A 23,237-nucleotide genomic window follows, 5' to 3' on the forward strand; every position below is an offset into this window, starting at 1 on the left:
TGTCCGCGGGGAGGAGATGCGCGCGCGCGCGCGCGCGCGTGAAAAGACGGCGTGTGATTTTAGTTGGAAACCTCGGGGGAATCAAAATAAATAAATCCTTTGGTAGCCCCCGGTGGTAACGGCGACTAGAAAATGTTGTATCAGATTATCATGAATATGGAATACGTGACTCTGAAGTTACATGAGCTCACAAAGGGTTTCCGCCGGCGAATGCCTGGGGCTGACATTTTGCAATTAACTAGATTACAATATAGAGCGAAAACTTCACCGTTGAGTAACTGCTAATGGTGATTAATTGGCCGTGAGCTTTTTCCGTTCGATGTGAACGCGGCGACGACAGGAGCTGGGGATCGCAAGACTCGGAAAATTTGTCGGAAGAATTTCGGAATGTTGCCCGCGTAATTTCATGCTTATTAAAATCGCGAACGACGGCCACGAACTTACGGCTAATTCCACCTACGGGTCAATTAAGGCAACCAATGTACGCCGGTGCTTTGACGAGACCTGGTCACAACTTTTCGTTAACGGTAAAACTATAGCGAGCTTTTAAAGCGACGAATGCGTGTTGCTTTGTAGGAGGAACGAGATTGAATTTATTTAAACTTTCCATGGCTTTTACTGCGCAGCTTGGTTGAGAAATTTATTCAATTGGTTCCTATTTAAGAGGCTCTCTCAGATGCGTGTTTATTCTTTTTATTTTTTATTTTAGTTTTACATATAATTAGACACTCTAGATTTATATATAATAATTACATCTTCCAGATTTATATATAGTAATTAGACACTCTAGATTTATATATAATAATTAGATACTCTAGATTTATATATAATTAGTTACTCTAGATTCATATATGTATAGTAATTAGATACATTGTTGTACGACGATACCAGAGTGCGTGGCCTAACGGGGATTTCCTTACATAATCGCGTGACACTCAACGTGTTAACATAGATCAGTAACGAGTGTTTTCATCCTGTCCAAAATCCCTCCACAGACATCCTAGTTAAATCGTCCAGTCTTTAATCTTGGATCGATCGGTAATGATCGAAATGACAAGCGGAGTTAGCGGATCGTCGAGTCATATTCGACGGCGACAGCTAACGAGCGCGAGAGAGCGATTTGCTCGGCCCTGTAGCAGGGAACGCACCCTATTCCCTTTACAAATAAATGATCAGCCTGTTCCAGCCGGGTCGGTCGTCTCCACGCGCGCTCGGATCTCCGTTAAATATTTGATCGGTTCCCGGAGTTCTGGTCAATCGTTCGCGCGGAAGTGCCTCGACGCTGTCGTCCTCCACTGTCTCTCTCTTTCTCTCCCTCTTCGATCATTCTCTCCGTCTCTCTCCTGCTACAGAAGCAGCAGGGACGCCGGACCAAAAAAAGAAAAACCGGAAAAAAACATAACCAACCGTCGGAGCAGTTTTTGCCCGGTCGCCGCTATCCATTTAGCGGGGGCGTTAATTCAGAATTCATGAAACACGTGACGGGAGATCAGGATTCCATTTCCCTCCGGCTCCCCCTTTTAGCCGAGCGTTGCCGCTGCTGCTCCGACCAATCTCTTCGCCCTGTCTGGCCACTTTCGTTCCACCCGCTTCTGATCCACCACCTGTCAGGACGGTCGTGTTTCCGTGACCGCGCGCGAGGCCCCGTTCCCCGTGTCGTCGATCCTATCTCGGAATGAGAGACGAGGATCTCCGGCGAAACGATTGAAAAAATGGCTCTCCTCGGTAGAGCCGGGCTCCGGAGCGCGCGCGCGCGCGCGCGTTAGACGCTGCCCCGAGAATAACGCCGGGATTTCCGGTCTACCCGGAAATTAAATCTGAGCCGTCCGACCAGCCAACCGACCGCGACTACTTTCGACGATACGCTTGTCTCGTATCGGTTTTATTAAAAATTTTATATCGTTTCGTTGATCGTGTTTCTTACCCCTCTGTTCGATGGGACGTTTGTTTCACTTGTCGGAGTGGTATTGGTGGCTGTGGGTATTCGAGGTACGGGGTTATAATCGGGATTGGTATTTTCTTTAAGCTACGTCTGGCGAAGTGGATCTTTTGGAAAGCTTGCGAACTTGAATTTGAAATGGAGTACGGAGAGATTTGGGTGCTCGAGAACCTAGAAGCCGATTGGGGAGTGTTTATGAATCGGGAGATGTAGGGCGTGTACAGTTGTTGATCTACATATGTACAGTGGTTGGTCAATTTTCCAAAAAGGTAGTGATCCTCGCTGATCGATGCAGTATTATAAATAAATTGGTATCAATACAGTGATATGGATATTGATAAGCAATTATTAATAATATAAATACTAAAATAGCTAGGTCAATGATTTTGAAAATACAGTCGGAAGTCACATTAAAAATGAACGGCTCAATTAACAGCACAGACCAGGAGTACATATTTTGTGCCACTTGTCCGACCAAACGCTGGCACGTTCTACTTGTCTCTATCTACGCTGGGTTTTCACCTTGCAGGAGTTCGCCTGTATAATCCACTCTGCGTTAATTAGTAGTGCAAACCAGTAGTACATATATTTTGTACTACTTGTCGGACCGTGTATCATATTATACAATTTCGGTCGGCTGACCCGTTATTGGATTCTACCTGGGCGCACCGCGTTCATTGAAATCGCAATTAACATTTCTACCGGGGTAGGTCTTCCCAATTATTTCATTCGCGAACGCAGAAACTAAAAGTGCCCGCTCGAAAGAGCAGATTGTTCGGTCGCGCTGTGCACCGTGCGGGTACAAACAGATAAATAAATTCTTCGCAAGCTGCGGATCCGTTTGAAACAGCGCCCCTTTAAAAGTATGAATATTTTCGGGGCGCAACTCCCGCATGAACGGTAACTCGCTACGTTATCACGATTCCGAGTTTTTCTGCATTTACGGAACGGGTAAAGGCCATCGAGAGTGGACGGAATAGACCGTTTATTTCGAATGTTGTGCAAGTCCATTTTCAGTACTCTAGAGAAAATTGTAGGTTATATAAATACATATAATATAATTTAACCCGTTGCGAACGAGATTGTTATATGAAAATGTATTCCCGTAATTAAATCTGATTATTTTCAAAGAACTGTCGAAAGTATAATTGTTATACAGATTCAATTCTGTCTGCATAAATTGTAATAATAAGTCGTATAAAACTAAATCCAAAACGATTTTGGATATAGAGTTAGAATGGCGTCGAGAGCAAAGTATTAATTGTGACGAATCTGACTATGTTTTAACTAGTTTAATGATGTATTATTTAATTATATAAAATTCGTTTAGATGAACTTAAGTAATATTATTACATTAGCCCATACAGAAATTCGAACAGAACCGCATGTGCCTATCGCGGTGTTCTTATCCCAACGAAGCCATCAATACTGAAAAGTAAATCCATTTCACTTTGCAACGCTCTCATTCGCGTGCGAAAGCAACTGCTGCATATAAATACTTGACTGCATCCTGCACGCGCCCGCCACCAGATTTCCGACAGCATGCTCGAGCCTGAGGAAAGCAGCAGCAGCGGCAGCAGCGCGATTTGAAAAGAGCTTCGGGTTCAACGACTGCGTCTATCGTACCGTGTTCGATCGCAGTGTCTCGCGGCGCGGAGCCGCGGCCGCAGAAAATTGCGTCCGGAATCCGTCTTAGTTTCCATAGCAGGGGCTCCGACGGCCATTTGTCACGTGGCTCGCGGGGCTCTACTTATTTGTACACGTCCGCGTGCCCGTATCCCGCGACGATAGAACGCAACTGCGCTCCGAATTTACCGGTCTGGGAATGATCGATTCGCAGAGGGGGTCAGCTTGCTGCGACGAGACATTAGTCCTGCGTTCCCGAAAACCCACTCCCCCCTCCGGCCCCGAGCCCCTGTTCCCTCCGCCGTTTCAACCACCCTACCCACCACCTGGCCGCCGATGCCGGGATGTTGAAACTGCTTTGTTGCGCGAGCCAGCACCGCTGCCAAACGTCTCTCTGCCTCCTCGAATCGACTGCGCGCCCGAGGCTCGATATTACTCCTTCGGAGAAGTAATTTACGACGCCGCCGTTCGGATTTCATCTGGACGGCCTTCCAGGAATCGGCCCGATCCACCGACCGAGATGAAAACGCAGACAAAGCATGGGAATAAATAGGCCGGGAGCGTCGGTCCTGTTTCCACGTTCCGGAGTTTTCGCAACTTCGTTGCCGTCTTATAGCTGAACTCTTTCTTTCTTGCTGGAATCAGTGTTCCGTTCTCAGAAATGAACATCTTGTTGTACTCTATGTCGTAGCAAGTATCCGTATTTCCAAACCATAAACGAGACAGTCAGACCCTTTCATAGTTCATCTGCGTCGCACATTTCGCAAAATCACAGACCAGTATTCTTAATAGGTCGTCACCGCTCGTAAAAAATGTGTCAACATTTGCTGAAGCGTTGTCCACATTTAGCACATTTATTTTACTATACTCTACTCTATTACACTCTATTCTATCCTATACTACTCTATTCTCAACTATTACACTCTATTCCACTCTATTATAAGCAATTCTACATTACATTCCACTATATTCTCTTCTCTTCAATACTACTCCACTCTATTCAACTCTATTTCACTGTATTCTGCTCTATTCTATACTATTACACGCTATTCGACACTATATTCTACTACATTCCACACCCTATTCAACTCTATTCCCCAATATTCCACTCTAATATACTCTCTTCCACTATGTCACACTCTATTTCACGCAGTTCAATATTATTCAAAGTAGTATTGGTCACAGTTTGATCGGACAAGAGAGAGAGAGGGAGTCTTGTAATAGCACTGTTGGCAGCAACGGTTATTGGAGATACGATATGGTGATTAATTTATAATACATATTTATCCCGTAATTTGTTGCACCAAATGCCGAGATTTTTAACACTACCTGTAGAAACGATATAGTCTATATGAAAATAACGCGACTTCATAAAAATCATACATTCTTCAGTGAAATTTTGGAAAATGACATAAAACAAATTTGTCTTTATTGGAATTATCTCTGTTTGCTAAAAATTAGTTAGCGATACCAATGTTCAAGAGATATCTATACTATTTGCTGAGATACGGCGCCAGTCTTAAAAATTAATTACCACACTGTGCAAATAAGTGACAACTGGACAGACGCGGAAAGAGCGTAAAGCGCGTTAACTGCAAATATATTTGCAAATCAGAGTGCGAGTTGGATAATATGCTGGATAAATTGGAGTAGGATAAACATTAGGATAAACACATGCGAGGTGGCTCGCGAAGCCCGCAGTCGATTTTCGATATAGTGCGATAGTAATGAGAGAACCAGAGACAGAAACAAAGAGAAAGAGAGAGAAACGTAGCGACATAGAGAAACAGAGAGTGAAACACAGAGATAGAGAGAGAGAGAGAGAGTTAGAGTGAGACACAGAGAAACAGAGAAAGGCAGAGACAGAGGGAGAGGGGGAGAGATAGAGATATCTGCATAACAGACAGCATCGAATAAATATATTATTATTTCACCAGTACACGGGGCTCCCGAAACCGATAATTAACCAAATCCCTACAAATCTGTCGCGTGGTAAGCCGAAGAGATCCTATAAGCCACGTCGATTATGGTAATAAAATAGATTAGATCGTTTGGGAAAGTTTGCGACGGATTTAAAGCTTAAAATTCCATGATCCCGTAGCACGAACAATGGATTATATCGAACGGTCTCGTTCCCGGTGTGACAGAAGCGCGATTTTTTCCGTGCAGGGTCCCCCCCCCCCCCCCGTTTGAATAGGTCTGTTAGGGTTCGACGGTGCAGCAGGTCGTCGCAGCGCGACGGTGTCTCGCCTCGCGCAGCACCGGCGCAAGTTTAATCGCTTTAATTGCGATGACTTCTATCTGGGAACTTGGTGGAGGAGGTTCTTTTGTCGCCTCAGCGTAAACTCGGGGAGGGAGGAGGGAGGGAGAGGAGGGTCTGTAGGTGGCGAGACAGCCAGAAATCTTGCCGCGACCCGGCCCGTTTAACAGCAAGCGCCGCGTGTAAACTGCTTTCAGCAGAAGCTTTAAACTTGCCGCTTTGTCTCGTCCGCGCGAACTTGCTTCATCTTTCCCTTCAAACCCAATTACACGGCCGAAGTTAGCGACCCCGGGTCCGGCGCGACGGTTACCACTTCGTTGCCCGGCGCTATACACTGACAGTGTCCGTGACACTACGGCGAAGAATTCGCTTTCTAACCTGTAGTATAACATTTGCAGGCACAGCGTAATTTATCAATTTTTCTTTCTCTGTCGCATAGTCGACACTCGAGTGCGAAGCGTTAACAAGAGGAGAATCGAATTTTGTTTCAATTTAGATGGTATATGTAGAATTCGCATTTAATAGACTATGTATCTTCGTCACGAGGGTAGCACGTTTTTATAGTGCAAGGGGTTGAGACAAAAATTCAACCTGCAGATAGTTAACAATTTTGTTATATATTGTATAATATATATTATTATTGTTTACTATAGATTTTAATTGTGTATCATTGTATTTAATGTAAGAATTAAAATATATAAAATGTATTTCATGTAAGAATGAAAATACAGAGAATTTGTTTAATATAAGAATTAAAATACATAAAATGCATTTAAAATAGGAATTAAAATACATAAAATGTATTTAAAATATGAATTAAAATACATAAAATGTATTCAATGTATGAATTAAAATATACAAAATGTATGTAATATAGGAATTAAAATATATAAAATATATTTAATATAAGAATGAAAATACATAAAATGTACTTAATGTAAGAATTGCAATCACTATCTTGCGACCACAGATTCGCGTTTCAGCTTGCAATCTCTGCTGCTAAAAAACTACCGTTACATTCTATAACGTCAACGCCTCCCCTATAGATCATTCCGTAGATCCCCTGACGGAATATTGTAGCTCGCAGTCCTCGATCCTGGTTGAAACCAGCCGAAACTTCGCGATCACCGAATCGAGTTCTTCTGGTAGACTTGCCAGGCGGTTTAAACTCCTGCGGACGGCAAATCCGCGACGGAAAGTGTAACCATACCTGGTCCAGATAACCCATGAGCGCGTCAGTCAATGGTGCGCGCGATATCCCCCGGAAATTCCGGATAAATCTGTCGGTGAGCGAGTCATCGTGGGGGCGGAGGGGCGGCGCTAGCGCGATATCTGCGCTAGCACGCGCCACCGAAATTCGGCATATCTATTCCACGCTCGAACGCGAAGTGCCTATCGAGGCAATTTTTTCTCGCTATCCGAACCCCGCCAGCAACCATTTTGGTCCACACCCTCGTATGCCGGCTCTCTTTGGCCAGGCGCGCCGGCGTTTCGATCGGGGGCAAGCTGTCATAATTGCGTTCGGCGATTGACACGAATCGAACGGCCGGGCTCTCTCGTATCGCGACGCTATGGAGCCGCTCGGTCGTCATTAATGGGATTCCGGCGAGCCTGGCGCCCGTGATTCGAGAACAGTAAACGGTTATGGTTACGGTAATGGGCTGCAACGATGCCCGGCGAACCGTCGATGACTCCATTTTTCGCGACGCGATCCCAGATTCGCGGATTGTTATCGTTATTCTTGTTTCCACCTTTTCTTCCTACCTTTATTTTTTTCATGATTGTTTGTTTATTCATTTATGTATTTTTTCAGTTATTCGTGGGGTTGTTTATTTAGTTATTTATTCATTTGTTTATTGCACATAAGTCGTTCGTTAGATGGAAAAATTGGAGGATGGAGAGGCTAGATAGTTGGTCGTGTCAGAGTAGATTGAATCAAGTAGATTAAGTCGGGTTTAGTCAGATATTTATTTTATTTTATTTTTGTTTGATTTGTTCGTTTCTTTTATTTTATTTATTGGAAGCGAAACTGCGTCGGGGGTTATTTATGACTCGTCTTAATGTATAATATAATATAACGTAATATGATATGCTATGCTATGATATAATATAATGTGATATGACATGGTGTAATATAATATAATATGATATAATACAACTCAACGGTTGATTTTATCTTCTTTAATGGAAAGATATTAGCCCAAACTATATCGTGTTTGGTCTCGTTTTAATCAATAACCTGTCAACAATTTGTTGGCGCAAAGTTCAGTTTCAAAATATTAAAATTAAAAAAGCTGTCTTATTATATTATGAGTTGACATTTCGGGAATTCTAGTCAAAGGAGACGCGTCGCGTGCCGCATCATACGCTTGACTAACTCTGTCGACCTTACCATAGACGTACGAATAGCACAAGGGACAACGTTAGCAAGTCTCTGATAGAGACTATTTAGGGAGAATTCGTTGCATCTCATACCACTGGAACATCTCCCTCACGTTGCATAGTTACAATTTTGTCACTGTGTTGGACAGTATATTACATTGTCTTTTATAGTAGAGGTGAGAGACACATTAATGACACTTATGGCTGTTATGGTTCTTCAACCCTATGGAAGAGTTTACTAAGAAATTTTCTTGCAGCAATCGGAGAATTTAGCAAGTCTCATTCTGGTTTAGGAACTCCTATTATTTTAACGATGAAAAATCAACCTAGTGTTCGTATACTTTTTGAACTGACTATATATTTTAAAACAAATTTTGGAACGTCTTATAAGAAGATAATGAAATGACGTTGGTAAATAACATAACATTAATAATAATAAGTAACGTAACAGCAACAATAGTAGTAATAATAATAGTATCAATAATTATAATTATAGCAATATCTCTTCCGTACTGAAGGTCTACATAAACTAATCGAATTATTTGTTGTCTCCATCTGGTATATGTAGCATGCGAAACAATATCAATGATAGTAAAACAGTAATAATAATAACAATCTCAATAATAATGATATCAACAGCCCGTAATAATAATTATAATAATAGCAATAATAATCATTATAACAATAGCTGTAATAATAGTAGTAATACCAGCAATAAATTCAATTCCAACTAAAACGGCGAGCCAGAATGTAACAGCCAACGTTTGATCGAGCACCTCTTGCATCCATTTCGCGAGCGAATTACGAAGCCCTTTATCGGCAAGGTGCGAAGGTTTCGAATTTTCTGGAGGAAGCCTGGTCGATATTAGTCGTCTGCGAGGAATTCAGATAATTCCCGGCGCCGTAGGCCGGAAGTTCGAGCTTGTTAACAAGTATAACGCGCAGCCTGTGGCGTGCGAAGCCGGCGATACGCGATAATCGGCGACCATGGAACAAAAGAGCGCTTCCCTCTCTCTCTTTCTCTATCTCCCTCTCTCTCTCTCTCTCTCTCTCTCTCTCTCTCGCCCTCGGTCTCCACCTATCCACCATCCTCTCACCCCGCAGGTGAATAATTTTTCGCGTACACGGGTCTCCGATAGCGCAAAGTTCGTTTAAAGAAGAAAAAAGAATCGGCGAGCTAAAACGAGCGCGAACGACGTTCGACCTATTCCAAGACACCAGAGATCAACTGGAAATTGTTTACGGGACCGTGCCGCGGCCGGAATTAAGTTTGCACAAAGCCGCCGGTAGACAAAGGCCCGATGAGTGTTTCCATTAGCTGCATATTGCCGCGTCGCTGTACGTTATTAAACTATCCGCTGCGTAAACATTTGACGCTGGTAATTGCAACCTGTCAGTTGCACCGTGTCACTTTATCGGGCGACTACGGAACTCCCCGGAGGATTTTTAAACACCCCCTCCGGTAGTACGATGTTTCGCCCCCGCGTGGAAGGACTTTAACCCCCCTCCTACAACGTGGAACGATTTTCGTTGCGCTTTAATACTCGCCGAGAGAGAGAGAGAGAGAGAGAGAGAGAGAGAATGAGATAGAGAGAGAGAAATGAGAGAGAGAGAGAGGGAAATGAGGGAGAGAGAATGAGGGAGAGAGAATGAGAGAGAGAGAATGAGAGAGTATCGTTCCGTTTCATTTATCTCTTCTCCATCGTCGTTCACCTCGTCTTTCCGTTCGAATCGACGCAGCCGCGCGCGACAGCGCCGCGCGTGAATTATTGCCGGCGTAGGGACTCTCGGTTCATCGTAATTTCCTCGAGCGTGATATTTTGTACGAAACCCGTGACGCGAAACAAATAAGCCTGGAATTGCGCCGCGTGCACGCGGCAACAAGGATCGAATCGATCGCCGGGCGTCCCGACGCCGACGAAAACCCCGGTTTTCCCCTGTCGATTACTATTCCCGGCGTCGTCGGGCAAAAATCTTCGAGCCGGAATCCTCTTACCTGTCGATATTTTTATACTCCGGAAAAAGGCCCTCGCGGAGGGCGATGCGAAAGTTGTTTATTGGAATTCATGTATTTGAATAGTGCTACGATATTTGTATACGCTATTGTTCTTCTGCCGAATTGTGTGTAATTTTGCGTGTTTGTGTACAAGGTAAGTTGAAGTGATGAGCTAGGATTATTTTAAGTGGGGGGGGGGACGATGATTTTTATTATTTATTATCAATAGTTTGCTATTATCAAAAATTCGCTTCGATTTCGAATCAACGATCGGCTGTCATATTTATTAACCCTTTGCACTCGAGTGGTGACTCTGAGGCACCACTAAAATTGTTACAGCACGTTTCGATATAATTTTTATGTTATGAAAAATTAGATTTCAAAAATTATTAAAAGTGTAACTGTTGTTGCACGAGTTACAAGATTCAATTTTATATGCATAAAATACATTTTGTCATGTAAGATAGAAATGCTGTATGTCAGAAAAATTATTTTAGCATTACAGTTAAAATGGCTTCGAGTTCAAAGTGTTAAATCGCGTACGAAATAATCGCCACGAGTCTGATTCGTTATTATAGTGCGAGGGATTAAAAGGTGTCCGAACATCGATAAGAGTCACTGTACATACTATTCGGATTATCGGAGTAGACATTGCAGTAAATATATACTATCCGTCTCGCGCAACGATTGATTAGTGACAAACAGGCGCGTTTCCGGAGAAACTGCGATTGGTGTCGCTGGAGCATCAGATGGTGTCGCGAAGTAATTTAACTGTTTTATGTCTGCCGGATATACAATTATCGCGGGAAAAGAGTCCCTTGATTTGTTCCGGTCTCTCGATCCGGGACAGCGATCGTTTTCGCCGACGAGTCGATAAATGGCTGTTGATTTGGTCCTCGAGGTTCGTTCGTGTCTGACAATCGGTCTCGTTAGCTTCTCGAGCGATGGTAGGAGGGATCCGCTCGAAATTCGCGCAGTGAATCGCGTGCGGTACGTCAATGTGCGTCGACGGAATATAAGTCAGCGGCTTTCCTCTGGAACCAGCTGGCGCCATTCAAAAGCCAGAACGATGATATCTCGAGCGGCGGAAGCTCGACGGGCTGAGATCGTTATGGTGTTGCGTGCGGTAAATAGATAAATGCCGACTTGAAGTGCATGAAACCGGCACGGCGAAGGAAGATAGGGCGCGCCGAATCGTGAAAATGTATTACCTCGGAAATAATTTGCATTTAGATCCTACCCGATAGTCGCCGAAAGGGCAGAGGAGTGTGTACGCGAGCGAGCGAGCGCGCGCGCGCCCCCGCAGGCTGCGCGAACGGCTCGGCACGTCTCGCGGTACTTTTTAACATTCTATTGTTAACTTGTTTTGCAGCGAGCTTTGCATACATATAGGTCCATTGTGTCGCAGTTCGCGCGGAAAAGTGTCGTTTCATTACGGCGAGCGCGGCGCATACCCATTCGAAACACGAAAACTGCCGGCCGGCCGGTCGAATCGTTGACTCGCGCTACTTACAACGTCCTCGATTATGAGTCCGGAACGCTCTCGGCGTGTCTGAACCTTTTCCACGTACAGGGCTATTGCTTTCGGAGTTGGCAAAGTGATTTACACGTCCCGATGCTACGCTGTTGCTATTTTCCCTGATCAGTCGTTGACTTGTACCACTTATTTCGTCAAATATATCATTGATTTTCACGTCACTGCCACCCCCCTCCCCCTATTTCTCCTATTTGCGATTGCCGCGAGCATCGGGGTTGGAAATTTAGATTTAATTTTACATTTGTAATTATTGGCGTGACCGACCAATGACTGTTCTATACTACTGAATTTATTATTTACTGTTTCCATAAATTTAGTTCGTCGATTCTTTCTATATTATTTGCCGATGTTACGGATTAAAATTAGTTGTTCTGGTTAAGAACGTGTATTAGACACACGTGTAAAAGTATTTTAACTCTTATTTAAGTCTTTTAACTAATATTGATATCGTAAGAACAGAATTTTATTTCTACTAAAAAAATAAAATATCACGAATCAATTTCGTATGAATAAAAGTGCACTTTATTGCATAGAATAGAAATACTATGAGCCAGGAAAATTTTTTCAGATTTACAGTTAAAATAGCTTCAAACGCAAAGGGTTAAATCTCCTTCACAAATGTTAATTGGAATAAGCGCTCGATAAGAATATATAATCGCTGTCGCAACTGGAAATACTTTATCTCGTCTGACCGACGGCGGTCTTGCACCACTGAATTCTCTGTAGAGAGACCATTCGGTACCGACATTCATGATTCTTCTTCTGTTTTCAGCGATCACGCATGGCTCCTACGTCAGACACTATACAGCGGCTTGGTACGACACCGCCGCACTGAGAGAACACCGTGCCAGAAGTCGTCGTGACACTTCGGCTTCCGGGCATCCGGGGGACGCGACGCTGAATCTACGCCTTCACGCTCTCGACAGGTTCGTAAAACCACGTATTCTTGGTGTAAATGGAAAGGAACAGAAGGGTGGAAAGAACGTCGAATGGCCGGGGATGAGAGACGGGTGGGACGAGGTAGCTTTGTCGAGGAGAAATTCTACTTTCTCGCAGCAGTCAAAGGCGGAATAATCTGTCGCGGGACGGTCGTATATTCGAGTCACAGACGGTCCGCGCGAACTCTCGTTCGACGTCGACGCGGTGGCAACGTCGACTTGTGTGCACCGTCCCGATGACGGACGGAATCCGCGCTGGAAATTAACGGACTATTTTTCGCGGCGCAGGCGATTTCTCCGGCTCCGATTTAACGAATTATTTCCACGGCTGTATAATCAAGCGTTCCAGTGGATCGTCGGTTAATGACCCGTCGTCGCGGGGCTGCTCGCATCTCGCGATGATATTAGACGTTCTCAAGATATAACGAGAAACAACTGGTAACTTTTCTCTCTTGCTCGCTCTCGCGTGGCTACGACCGGCTAATTATTTTATGCGCGCGGCATCAGCTTTCTCTTGAGAGCGCAACTTTCGGGCGAACTGCCTGGCAAAGATGCGCTCGGAATCAGCTTGCCAGCCGGTTTCATCGCGCGACGCCTGTATCTCAGGATAACTTGACGCGACGACGGCAATTTCTGAAATGAACCGGGCCCCATAAGCGACGTATCAAGACGAGAGAACGGCCGGGCGGGAACGGCTTGAGCCATGGTCCCTGATAAAGTGTTACTATTTTTCCGATTACGCTGAGAGTGGATGTTGCGCAGGAAATTCACTCGAATTCACGCGGTTCCCAATGACTTTTCTTAAGAGACTTTTTATCCCGATATGTCGTTGTCAAAAAAGGGAAAAATGAAAATAGAATTCCTTTCACGAATTTGTTGTGCAATATTCTTGACAGGCAAAAGGAATATTTTATTCACAGAAAACAGCTCAATTTTATTGACTCGTCATATGTACCTTTCCTTTTAACGTGTCTGATACGTGATGGAGATTTCTACTAGCAATTTGTTAAGTACGCTATTTCGTTTTTTCTAGTTTGAATAAAGTTCTGATTTCTTGCGATCACTGTTTAAACATTTCAGTAAATATAGACACAATGAAGTAAGTAAAATATAATATATAAATAAATAGAAACAAATAGATCGTCCTACAACAAATGAATTTAACAACCAATCATTAGACAGAGGAAACAAATAGATATGACGAACACATTGAAACGTTTCCCCTGTCACGTTATTTTTCCTGCATTCGATTGCATTAAAAAAACGCTTTGAAGGGATGTGTTCTCGTCTCGGCAACGAATTAGAGACGGATCAGCGAGTGTTCTTATGCGTGACTGTTGCCGAGTGATCCTGCCACGCATGTTAGCTCGATCCTCCGTTCCAGAACCGACATGTGCAACGATCGCCGGCCTTACGCGACGCGGGCTCGACATGATGGCCGCACGGCTCGTTGGCCAGCGCGATACGCCGTCAGTGTGTTGTCAGTGCCATCGACACGGCCCTCCTAAATCTCCGCGTTACACTCAAAACCACGGATGCATCTGTTTCACCGAGCCTTCCGTATTCTACGAATCCCGGTGACACAACTTACCCGCGACTGTCCTACCCTCGTTAAAACTTCCAGCGTCCACGATTGCCGCGCCCAAGTCGGACATTCGCTTGTTTCAAAAAATAGTGTTCCGCGGTAAAGGCCGGAACAAATCAGGCGACTTCAGGCGATAATTGCACATCCTACGAACGTGAAACAGTTAAATTACTTTGCGAGCCCATGTTAATATCTTGTAGGTCCTCCCTTAACATCGGTAACGGCTTGCAATCTTCTCGACATTCACAAAATTAGGGGCGCTGATATATACTTTGTAATTTCGTCCAACGCGTTTTTTAAATGAATTTTCGAGGATTTCGTATTCGTAATATTATTTTTGGTTTATTTTATTGTCTAATTTGGGCCAAATATGTTCGATCCGGTTTAAATTCGGAGACTCGGTGAAGTACGTAATCGATGTGGTACATTATATAACAATCATTCCTCGGCGATAAAAGCCGCGCGTTTCGAATCTTGCTGAAATATGCATCGACTTCCGAGACCTAAATGTTCGCGCGGTGCTTGCAAATTATTTTCCAATGTAGTTAAATATTTATGACGGTCCGTCATACCATCAATGAATGATAAATTTCGAATCCCCGATGCCGATATTGCAGCCCAAACCATCGCGTGCCTACCGCCGTGTTTAACGGCTGATATCAAACTTGTCGGGTTCATTTCCTTGTTTGGTTTTCCCCAATCTTTTTCTTCCCCGTCGCATCTGAAACTGTTATATTCGTTTTCCCCTGCAGACATAACAAGATTTCCAGAATTCGAGATCGTTGTCGTTATACTGTTCCGCAAATTCCAGCCTTTTCAAATGGTTTGCCTCGACGTCGACAGTTCTCTTCTCGCAACTCTTTCATGAAAATCAACCGATCGTGTGATATTTTAACCGTTTCAGGGGTGACGACTTTTACCAATCGCTTCTGTTAATTTTGCGCTGCTTATTTTAGGATCCTGTTGCGCTTTTTTAAGTACGACACGAGAATTTCGCCGATTCAATTTTCTTCGACTAAATCTGAGTTGATTTAATGTTGTGTACTCTTATATTAAAAGCTTTTTACTATTGTTTGCAATGTTGCACGAGACTTTGCAATTATTTTAGCAATTTCTCCATGTGGTTCTTTCATATAGTTGTTTTATCACTAAATTATGGATATCCAGAGAACTCTATTCTGCTCTATTCTACTATATTCCACTCTATTCTGCTCTAGTCTACTATATTCCACTCTATTCTGTTTTATTCTACTCTATTCCACTCTATTCTGTTTTATTCCACACTATTCTGCTTTATTCTACTCTATTCCACTCTATTCCACTCGATTCTGCCCTATTCCACTCTATTCCACTCGATTCTGCCCTATTCCACTCTGTTACATTTTATATCACTCTTAATCTTATTATAATCCGTTCCACTCTATTTTTCTCTATTCTATTTCATTTTATTCTGTTTAGAATTTTTTCAATGGCACTAATTTCTTTAAAAAATGAATTTTATATTTATTGTGTACTTGTTGAATGTTTAAACATTGGTGACACGAGAATAAAATTTGAATGTTACTTAAACGGACGGTTGAATATTCATAATTAACAGCTTATTAATAAAAATCGCCATCACAAGTCTGACTCGTTAAAGTATGGCAATGGGTTAAACAACGAATACCGTGTAATGATTTCGCATTAAAAAAAGGAAGAAACTTATGGAACACCCTAATACAATACATAATAAACTAGGAAAAACAAATATTCTTCCAATATTGTCACGGACACGACGCGCCCAAAAGTGCCACGAAGTGGAGATTTCGCTCGGCGGATAGCGATCGAACCCCTTAATTTATCAATCCCCGAACTAAGAAACTCTATTCTCCGGACAACACGACCGACTTTTCCTGCCAGGCCGCCGTTTCTTCGATTCCCCATCAGCTTCCGTTCTCCATCAAAGTTCGCGCAGCTTTTTCTCCGCCCAACACACAGCCTCAGCCAGGCAACCCGGGCTTTTTCGGGCTGACAGTTTCCCTCTTCGCTCCAGTTTTCCGGTGTTCGCCACGTCGCCGCCGCATCCACCTCGGTCCCGAACTCGAACGGGAGACTCGAACGTGGGGGCGCATTTGGTCGATACGAGAATCGCAGTGCCCGATTCGAGGGAGCACCTGGCTCGAGTGCGTCGCCGGAGGGCGGAGAGAGCCCCTCTGTTGCCCTTTTGTGCGAGCGGGCTCGCGATTGGATCCCTCGATGCGAGTCGATTCTCTCGCTTCCAGCGTGCTCGACCCCCGAAAATCGGTAGCCGCGGCGCCGGGGTTCGAAGTCCCCGGCTATTTCGTCCACGAACTAATTCACTCTACCGGTAAATAGCACTGTTCCGTCCTACAATGGAATTTTAGTTTTTTATTTCTTTGGAAATACGGAATTTGCTGTTTCCACGAACAAGTTTATATCTTGATCACTCTCTTAGCAACGCGAGAGCCCATTAATCAATTGAATTAAGATTCACAGCCATTATCATATTGACCCTACGACTACTGCAGCACAGGCTCCTGTGCCGGAGTCATTTCTGACTCACACCGATACTTTACTAATTCTTATGAATGGTTGCTCGAGCGCCTCGGTAATATGGCTCCGCCAGTGACGGCCGTTCGAGCTCTTGGCTTCGACCAATATATTGTTAGGACATTGGAAAATAGGAAAAAATGACACAATGAATTGTTGAAAAGAAACAATGTTTTTTATTATACATTTCATTTTTTACACATATTACACAAAATCGTTTCAATTTTCGTGCAGTGATTGTTGCGTACACGACGTTGACATTTTTCACATATTGTTGAACATCTGTTGTTACTCCCTGTGCAAAAACAACATCTTGTTTCTCTGAATCTCCCAATTAGCAATAATTGTCCGAAAAATGCATCTTCTGATGAAAAATGCATCGAAATGAGTGCCGTGTGTCGACGATTTTCTTGCTCGAAATTTCCCCGAATTTCCGGCCGCTTGAGAAAATTTATTCGATACAGATTTCCAATCGGTCCGCCCTACAGAGGTCCGCGCCCACCTACGAAATTGAATGGACGTTGAAGCCTTTATCGACCATGGTGTTCCCGATAAAATTTCCCACGCGAAATTATTACGCTGGCCCCGAACCGAGAATGGATTTAATTAGGACCACGGATCGCTGAATGTTACTCCGCGTCATTGTTTTATTCGAGCAGTCGGAAATAATCGACGCGGAGCCGCGGCTTTGTTCGCGGTCGCTGGAGACGGGGCGGCTAAGGTCGCGGAGTGGGGAGGGGGTTGCGAGAGACCCGCGGATCGCTGATTTATGATCGACTGAGAGGATTCAGGGTGTACCGGAAGTTTTATTTTCCGCGGCACGGACGGCCGTTTTCCGTCGAGCGGTCGTTCGAATTTGTTCGCTTTCCGACTCGGCATAGGGGGGGAGGTGGGGAGGGGAGGGGAATGGGTCGCTTTCATGCGCGCTTAAGAGCGGATGGCCGGGGGTCACTGTGCCAGCCGGCCGCTTTATTTGAATACGGGTCAGCCGCGCGGGGGCCGAGATATCAAACTTCAGCGGATGTTTACCCCCCCGGCCTCGGAGAAGGAAAACTGAAAGTTCCCGCAAAACCTTCCCGGCTACACGCCGATAAAACTTCGTTTTTATTGTCTGATTCGGTTATGGCGGCGAGGTGGGGTGCCGGGGTAGGAAGGGGGTGGGTCCGAGTTTACGAGAGGCCGGGTATCAAACTCGCCGGGAAACAAGTGAAATTCCTCGGTTCCGCCGATAAAGCTAAGTAGAATATAAATTCAAGGATACACGGATCCCCCGCCGACAATCCCCCCACTCCCCCCGGCGTAACCCGCGAGCGATAGAACTCGCGTATCGCGTCTAAAATATAAATAATGTGACGGAATGCGATACACTTTGGTCCGGAGGTCGGGGAGGGGTTCGGCCCCCGTCGGAACGTTTCACTCGGTGGCCACCCACGGAAAAACGCCACGCGCCTCGACGGGAACGCCGGTTCATGAAGGGTTAAAATGGTTCACTTATTCCCGCCCCAATTCCTCGCGAGCTTCCTCCGCGCCCTTAAGAAAGATTCGAAGCCATTTCTCCGAACGCCGGCATTCCGCGAGCGAGCGGAAACGCGCGCGGGCCTCGCCCTGTTCTATAATTACTGGCTGCCGTTTCTGCCGTTGCACACTTTCCATGAACGTTCCTAGCATTTTTTTAAGCCCGGGTTAATCTTACGCCACCGCCTCACGGGGAGCAAGCTGGTCTCGTTTTCATTCCGATAGATTCCTAGCATGAGTCATTTGTAACGTTCTTTTTTACAAGGAGTTGGGGGTGGTTTTCGTATGTCCGTGCTGTGAACGAGCATGTTGGTGTTCGAACGGGTGGAAAGGGGAGTGGAGAGTTCCGTTTGTGAGTTCGGGGTGGTTTTCTTTAGTTAGATACATAATGTAATAGAATAAAATAAGATAAATATATAATATAATGTAATATACAATGTAGTACGATATACTACAATATAATACATTTTAATACAATATAAAGCAATATAATAAAATATAGCGCAATGTAATACAGTTTAATACAATGTAATGCAATTTAATGCACTTTAATACAGTTTAATACAGTTCAATACAGTTTAATAGAGCTTAATACAGTATAATACATTTTAATATATTCTAATACAGTTTAATAAAGTGTAACACAATTTAATACAATGTAATGCAGTGTAAGTCATTTTAGTGCAGTTTAATACAGTTCAGTATAGTTCAATACAAGTTCAATAAAAGTGCATATATAGCAAATATTATAGTAATATAATGCTATACAATATAGTCCATGCCAATCCGTAGCGCCATGATCCATTTATATTGTGCGGATATTATAATACGATACAACATATTATCAATAAGATAAAATAATATAAAATTGTATAACAATAACATAATCAACCAATTCTCAATTTTAATGTCTTAATACTTATCTATTATTTTCACTAAACAATACCAGTGGCCCTATACAAATTTCATCCACGCGGCACCGAACCACACAGAACCTCGATGCACAAATGAGACGTCGCGTTAGCAGCCCTCTTTCATCGAAGCTCAATTGCGGTACACAGAGAGCGGGGGTGGTTTCGCTCAAAGAAATCAGGGCGCGAAGGATTAAGCGTGGAGCACAATGCGCGAAATGGAGATAGTTTCCGTTAATTAACTCGCTGTCGGGAGCGATAACATCGGCATCGGGTGGCGCCGGCGGAACGGGTAGCGGGAGGGGCGCGCCTTATTTTCGAATTAAGTCCCTTCGCGCGCGCACCCCCCGCCGATCGGCTCGCGAAAGCAGGGGATGCAATTAAAATCGGTAACATTCCCGTTCGTTGAAGCTTGTCTCGTCCGCCGCGCGGCCCTTCCCCGGTTTCTTTCGGAGCGGGCGCCGGCCGGGATTTAATTGGATTGTTCGTTAATGAGTTCCTTGAGCGATAATCGGCGGGGGCTGTTGCAAATAAACCCGCAACGCGCATCCAATTAACCTTAATATCGGCACTTACCGCGCTCGAGCCAATTATATCGACTAATTATAGAAATTCAGACGTGCCGATTGGCGGAACGCGGCCTTCGGGGGCGGAGGAATCAATTTCGAATCGATTCGGACCGTGGGGTGCCGAGCCACCCCCCCCCCTCCTCCGTCCCCCGTCGATAAAAGGTGCACGTGCGTGCCGTTCGGCGCCGCGTCTGCGACTGGGTACCGTTGTTTATTAAAATCGGTCTCCGTGGCTTGTTTCCGAATCGCTATTTGTATCTCGTCGGCGTCGTTAACCCTTTCACATTCGAAACCGTTTCAACTGTAAATCTGAAATCATTTTTCTGTATTTTATTATTTTTATTTTATGCGAGAAAGCGCGTTTCATGCGTGCGAAATCGATTCTTTTGAGTCGTACAAACATAACTTTGACTGAATAAATTTATTATACATTAATTTATATTTAATATATAAAATATAACGTTTGCCTAGGCGTTCCGACTGTCGAATTTAGGCGACGAGCGTGTTAACAAAATTGACGACGTCGGCTATTCGAACTCGTCGGAAACGAGGCAATTTTTCCCTACTCCTTCCGGAAGTATTTTCCAAATATTTCTGCCCGGATTAACAGTGGATAAATGCCGTCGATGCTTTTAAAACATTCATGGGGTTTAACGCGCGAGTAAACGTCTGGGTCTATTTGGGGCGCGCTGCGTGTCCATTTATAACGCCGCTTCTTTAACGAAAAAATTGGTACACTCTTCCCCCGAAATATCACGGATTTATTTTTATATGGAAATACACTGTTTGGACCTACCAATGGCAGACTTGTACTATTCAGTCTGATATCGACTGCGTTCACCGATTCAATTGGAGGCTTCTCGGAACGCAGAGGCTTCACTGTCCGTCTGCTCTTTACAGTTCTGCGCCGAAGCCTTGCAATCCGTATTACAGCTGAATGCAGCCGGCTCGGTTTTGTATCCGATGCCGTTTCGTATTTACAGGTCCGACTACCTACCACGGCAAATTACCTGTAATTAATTCATCGACAATGTTTCCGCCGACGAGATTTAAGCGACGTCGCATTTCACAAACAAAGGTTCATATACTGATATGCTGATATTCCTCGTAATTGTTATTATCGACATTTTGTGTGCAAGAAATGTAGTTATTAATACAGGGTGTCCCAAAAGTCAATCGCAAGCGGAAAATGAGGGGTATATAAGACGGTGATTTTATAAACTACTGTATAATATATTAATTATGAGCTGAATAAATAAATATATATATATATATATATATATATATATTTTTTTTGTCATTTTCAAACAAGAAAATCGCCGGTATTAAGAATAATATGCGGTCATTTAAATGTCATTTAAGATTTCTATTAACTGTCGTATTAGTCGTCAATAAACGTCGATTTTGTCAAAGGTAAAGCAACTCACGTACAATTACATACAATATATATATATTTCTCAACGTTAATTAGTTAATTGTTACAAATGGTATAATAATCGTACTAACGAGGGGTTAATAAACACTTGTCGGTGATTTCAATGCCGATGAGCTACAGAGTCGCTAAAATCGTGTCGACGCGAGCATTGTCAGAGAAATAATTGCCAGTAATTTCAAAGTAACCCACCAATCGCCCTTCCCACCGCCCTAAACAAGAAAAGAATATCCCACGCGCCCAGCGCCGAAAACGCCGAAACGTACAATTATCCAAATAAATTCGTCGAATAAAATCGTGTTACTAATTGGAACAAAATACGCGCAACTCTGTGCCGGTCACCTGGCTAATTAGTAATTACCCAAAGAGCGGCGTGCCTGTTAACGAATCGTTTCCCCCCAAAAAAAATCACAAAGTATCCTCCGGCGAACCGGCAGAACCATTCAGAAATAAACATTCGCTGCGATGTGTTCGCGCGCGCGTTAAATTCATCCAGGATCTTGTATATCCAATTTCCGGTTCGTTAAACAAATTGCTTTGATTCCGGGCGAAGTTCTCTCTGGGTCACCGTCAAAGTGTTAAATCGCGGTTCGCCGACATTTTCGTGGCGGGCTGCGAAAAAGCGGGAAACGAGCGACGGCGGCGGCGGCGGCGGTACGTAATTAACAAGAGCGAATTTATCTTAATTACCACATGCTCGTCACTCTCGAAAGACCGCGCGCGCGCGCGGCGGAGGGACGAACACGTCCGAGAGCATTAATCAGCTACGAAACGTCGCTCGCAGGACGATAAACCGACGACGAGAGAGGAGGGTAAGAAGCACCCTTCAGTCCGTCGTGTTTCCCTCTCGCTCCCTCTCGCTCTCTCTCTCTCTCTCTCTCTCTCACTCCGCCGTCCTTGGCGCCCTTGTAGCCGGCAAAGGGGACCACGTTAAAGTGTCCCTTTCGCGAGAGTGTATATTGCGTGGGGCGACGCTGCGGCCGGAGGTGACGAGGGGGCGGGACGCGCATTACCCTTGCAACTAATCCCATTTCTCAATGGTACACGCATCACTCACCGCTCCTGACTAATCGTCCTTCCGAGGAGCAGGGTGCTGCGGGCCCACGTAAATTGAGCAATAACGCCGGTAACGCACGGTCCGACGATAATTTTCGCGGCGCGATATAGAACCACCGCCCCTGCGACTAGGAATTTCCGTAAATATTCCCGCCGGTCCTTTGAACTAGTTTCCAGACCCGAGATCGTCTCGGGAATTTCCAATGTCGCGGTTTCGTTCCCGCCGATCTGCGCGACCGTTCATCGAGTCGGATCAGTTCGGTATTTTCGTCTATATAGTTTTATGTACTTTTGATGTTATTATTAAAATATTATTGGTTAATGTTGTAGCAATATTATTACTTGATATTGTTATTATAGTATTATCATTATTATTAATATAATGTTGATCATTTGATATTATTATGGTACTAGTATTTAATATTATTATAATACTATTATTTAATGTTGCTATAATGTTGCAATAATAATATTGTTACTTGATATTACTATTTAGCGTTATTATTATAATATTATCATTCAATATCATAACTATAATATTATCATTTAATATCATTATTGTAATATTATCATTGAATATAATTATTGAATAATATATCAACTACAATATTGTGATTTAATATTAATTTTTATATATTTATTATATCAACCTTTCGTGGCGTTATTTGATCAAAACGGTGCAACTGAATAATCGAATGACACGGGAGAAATGAGAGATTAAATTCGTGCTGTTCCTTCGGTACCGATATTTGATCACTCGGATCAGAAACTTCGATATTTAATGAAAATAATTTCGTTGGGTTTATACTGGGATTCTCGTATAACAGCGTGAAAATGAAAAGTTTTTCTCTTAATTTTTTTTTCCACAACTCCGAAAGTTACAATATTCTAGAATTTCCAGGGGGTTGAAAAGAATCCTTCAAACTGTGTGAAAAAATTTG

At 43.7% G+C, this 23,237-nt stretch overlaps 1 protein-coding gene across 1 annotated transcript in view; it reads left to right on the forward strand.

The window, feature by feature from the left end:
• Positions 1-23,237, forward strand: part of LOC144471082 (disintegrin and metalloproteinase domain-containing protein 10) — a 275,894-nt gene that overhangs the window by 61,147 nt on the left and 191,510 nt on the right. The window contains exon 2 of the mRNA XM_078182798.1: positions 12,513-12,666. Coding sequence (XP_078038924.1) covers positions 12,513-12,666 — 154 coding nt within the window. The remainder of the gene's footprint in view (positions 1-12,512; positions 12,667-23,237) is intronic.

This window comes from Augochlora pura, chromosome 6 (assembly GCF_028453695.1).
Source record: "Augochlora pura isolate Apur16 chromosome 6, APUR_v2.2.1, whole genome shotgun sequence".
Classification (NCBI taxonomy): Eukaryota; Metazoa; Arthropoda; class Insecta; order Hymenoptera; family Halictidae; genus Augochlora; species Augochlora pura.